Below are 4,171 nucleotides of genomic sequence, written 5' to 3'. Positions count from 1 at the left end.
CCCTTTTGGCAACCACCAGTTTGTTCTCTGTATTTAAGAGTCTGGTTGTTTTATTGTAGCTTTCCATCTCTTTTCCTTTGTTTCCTAAATTCCATAGAAATTCTCTGGCTGACTTATTCCATCTAGCATTATACCCTCTACATCTTTCCAGGTTGCTTCAACTGGCAAGATTTCAGTCATTTTATGACTAAGTAATATAAAGATATATAAAATATCTTTTTTATCCATTCATCTACTGATGGATACTTGGATTGCTTCCATAACTTGGCTATTGTTAATAATGCTGCAATAACCATAGGGATGCATGTATCTTTTCAAATTAGTGTTTTCATTTCTTTGTATAAATACCTAGCAGCAGAATTTCTGGATCATATTTTTCTTCTATTTTTAATGTTTTGATGAAGCTCCATATTGTTTTCCACAGTGGCTGCACCAGCTTACTTTCCTGCCAAAAGTGCATGAGGGTTGCTTTTTCTCCACATCTTAGCCAACATTGTTTTATTTCTTCTCTTTTTGATTCTAGTAATTTGACAGGTGGAGGTGATATCTCATTGTTGTTTTGATGTGCATTTCCTTGATGATTAGTGATGTTGAGCATTTCTTATGTGTCTATCAGCCATCTCTATGTTTTCTTTATAAAAATGTCTATTCAGTTTCCCTGCAAATTTTTTCTTTTTCAAGTTTTTATTTAAATTCAAGGTAGTTAGGACACCTGGGTACCTCAGTCAGTTAAGCATCTGACTCTACTCAGGTCATTATCTCAGGATCCTGGAATCAAGCCCCGCTTTCAGAGGGTCCCCTCTCAGTGGGGAATCTATTTGTCCCTCTCCTTCTTCCCTTTCCCCCTCTTGAACTCTCTCTTTCTCTCTCTATCAAATAAATAAAATATTTTTAAAAATAAACTCCTGTTAACATACAGTGTAATAATAGTTTCAAGTGTAGAATTTAGTGATTCATCACTTACATACAACACCAGTGCTCATCACAATGACTGTCCTTAATATCCATCGCACACTCAAGTCATTTCCTTGCCCATCTCCCCTCCAGTTACCCCCACTTTGTTCTCTACAGTTAAGAGTTTGTTTTTTGGTTTGCTCATCTCTCTTTCTTTATTCCCCTATGTCCATCTGTTTTGTTTCTTAAATTCCACATATGAGTGAAATCACATGATGTTTGTCTTTCTCTAACTAATTTACTTCACATAGAATAATAGTTTCTAGCTCTACCCACATCAGTGCAAATGGCAAAATTTCATTCTTTTTTATGGCTGAGTGGTGCATGTGAATATATACTGAATATATAATATTCACAGCTGGGATAATATGTATATATTCTCACAACTTCTTTATCCATCCATCGGTCGATGGACGTTTGGCCTCTTCCCATAATTTGGCTATTGTTGATAGTGCTGCTATAAACATCAGGGTGCATGTGTTCCTTTAAATCAGTATTTTTCCATCTTTTGGGTAAAAACCAAGTAGTACAATTGCTGGCTCATAGGATAATTCTATTTTTCACTTTTTAAAGAACTTCCATACTGTTTTCCAGAGTACTGCACTAGTTCGCATTCCTACCAACACTGTAAGAGGATTCTCCTCTCTCCGCATCCTTGCCAACATCTATCGTTTCCTGTGCTGTAATTTTAGCCATTCTAACAGGTGTGAGGTAATATATCATTGTAGTTTTGATTTGTATTTCCCTGATTTTGCCTATTTTAGTAGCATTATATGTTTTTCAGGTGTTCAGTTGTATAAGTTCTTTCTATATTTGAATATTAGCCTCATTGGGTTTATTATTTGCAGCTATCTTCTCCCATTCATTAGGTTATCTTTTTGTTTTGTTGATTGTTTCCTTCACTGTGCAGAAGCTTTTTATTTTGGCAAAATCCCAATAGTTTAATTTTGCTCTTGTTGAACTCGCTTGAGGAGACATAGGTAGAAAAATGTATGGTCAATGTCAAAAAAATTACTAAAGTTTTTTCTAGGGATTGTATGGTTTCAAATCTTAGATTTAGATCTTTAATCTATATTGAGTTTATTTATGTGTATAGTTTTAAAAGGTAGTCCAGATTCATTTTTTTGCATCTAAACTGTCCAGTTTTCCCAACACTACTTATTGAATAGAATAGATTTTTTCCCATTGTATATTCTTGCTTCCTTTGTCATAGATCAACTGATCATACAAGCATGGGTTTCTTTATGAGTTTTCTATTCTCTTCAATTCATGTATATTTCTATTTTAGTGCCAGTATCATATTATTTTGATTAGTACAGCTTTGTATTTTATATTGAAATCTGGGATTGTAATACCTCCAGCTTTATTCTCTTTCAAGACTGCTTTGGCTATGCAGCTCCTCTTGTGGGTCCATATAAATTTTAGGATTATTTGTTCTACTTCTGGGAAAAGTATTAGTATCTTGATAGGGATTTTGCCTCCTTTCCTATAACCTTCAAATCAATAATTAGTGGAGATTTTATGGTCTTTGCTCACATGCACAGAGCTTACAAAAACTTTGAGTCGAGTTCGATCGGTAGCGGGAGCGGAGAACGGACCCCAGAGAGCCCTGAGCAGCCCCACCACCGCCGCCGGCCTAGTTACCATCACACCCTGGGAGGAGCCACAGCTGCCGCAGCCGGCCCCAGTCACCATCACCGCAACCATGAGCAGCGAGGCCGAGACCCAGCCCGGCACCACCGGCAGCGGCGCAGGGAGCGGCGGCCCGGGCAGCCTCACATCGGCGGCGCCTGCCGGCGGAGACAAGAAGGTCATCGCAACGAAGGTTTTGGGAACAGTAAAATGGTTCAATGTAAGAAACGGATATGGTTTCATCAACAGGAATGACACCAAGGAAGATGTATTTGTACACCAGACTGCCATAAAGAAGAATCACCCCAGGAAGTACCTTCGCAGTGTAGGAGATGGAGAGACTGTGGAGTTTGATGTTGTTGAAGGAGAAAAGGGTGCGGAGGCAGCAAATGTTACAGGCCCTGGTGGAGTTCCAGTGCAAGGCAGTAAATATGCAGCAGACCGTAACCATTATAGACGCTATCCACGTCGCAGGGGTCCTCCACGCAATTACCAGCAGAATTACCAGAATAGTGAGAGTGGGGAGAAGAACGAGGGATCGGAAAGTGCTCCCGAAGGCCAGGCCCAACAGCGCCGGCCCTACCGCAGGCGACGGTTCCCACCTTACTACATGCGGAGACCCTACGGGCATCGGCCACAGTATTCCAACCCTCCTGTGCAGGGAGAAGTGATGGAAGGTGCTGACAACCAGGGTGCAGGAGAACAAGGTAGACCAGTGAGACAGAATATGTATCGAGGTTATAGACCACGATTCCGTAGGGGTCCTCCTCGCCAAAGACAGCCTAGAGAGGATGGAAATGAGGAAGATAAGGAAAATCAAGGAGATGAGACCCAAGGTCAGCAGCCACCTCAACGTCGGTACCGCCGCAACTTCAATTACCGACGCAGACGCCCAGAAAACCCTAAACCACAAGATGGCAAAGAGACAAAAGCAGCCGATCCACCAGCTGAGAATTCGTCCGCTCCCGGGGCTGAGCAGGGCGGGGCTGAGTAAATGCCAGCTTACCATCTCTACCATCATCTGGTTTAGTCATCCAACATGAAGAAATGAAGATGAAATTCCAGCAATAAGAAATGAACAAAAGATTGGAGCTGAAGACCTTAAGTGCTTGCTTTTTGCCCATTGACCAGATAAATAGAACTATCTGCATTATCTATGCAGCATGGGGTTTTTATTATTTTTACCTAAAGACGTCTCTTTTTGGTAATGATAAATGTGTGTTTTTTTTTTTTTTTTAAAGCCTGGTTTTTCTCAATACACCTTTAAAGGTTTTTAAATTGTTTCATATCTGGTCAAGTTGAGATTTTTAAGAACCTCATTTTTAATTTGTAATAAAAGTTTACAACTTGATTTTTTCAAAAAAGTCAACAAACGGCAAGCACCCGTTAATAAAGGTCTTAAATAATTGTAAAAAAAAAAAAAAAAAAAAAAAAAACCTTTGAGTCACCTGATGTGCACGTTTCTACCTGAGGTTTCAGGCTTCATAGAGATCACCGGAAATTAGAGACAATATAGAGCAGTCCAGTGTGGTGCAAGAAATGCTGGCTCTTGGGCCAGCTGACTGGGTTTGAATCACAATTTGGG

General features: G+C 40.0%; 1 protein-coding gene across 1 annotated transcript; it reads left to right on the top strand.

Moving 5' to 3' along the window:
- Positions 1–2,546: 2,546 nt before the first annotated feature.
- On the top strand, positions 2,547–3,811 carry LOC474472 (Y-box-binding protein 1-like). The gene has a single exon (XM_038586540.1). It carries the CDS (start codon positions 2,660–2,662, stop codon positions 3,578–3,580), a length of 921 nt encoding a protein of 306 aa, XP_038442468.1. The 5' UTR covers positions 2,547–2,659; the 3' UTR covers positions 3,581–3,811.
- The last annotated feature ends 360 nt before the right edge of the window (positions 3,812–4,171 follow it).

The sequence above is a fragment of the Canis lupus genome, chromosome X, assembly GCF_011100685.1.
Source record: "Canis lupus familiaris isolate Mischka breed German Shepherd chromosome X, alternate assembly UU_Cfam_GSD_1.0, whole genome shotgun sequence".
NCBI lineage: Eukaryota > Metazoa > Chordata > Mammalia > Carnivora > Canidae > Canis > Canis lupus.
Note: the sequence above shows the minus strand (reverse complement) of the source record. Positions and strands in the feature narration are given on the sequence as shown.

What these genes read in the sequence shown, in the direction of transcription:
- LOC474472 (XM_038586540.1), top strand. Translation starts at nt 2,660, where the DNA reads ATGAGCAGCGAGGCCGAGACCCAGCCCGGCACCACCGGCAGCGGCGCA.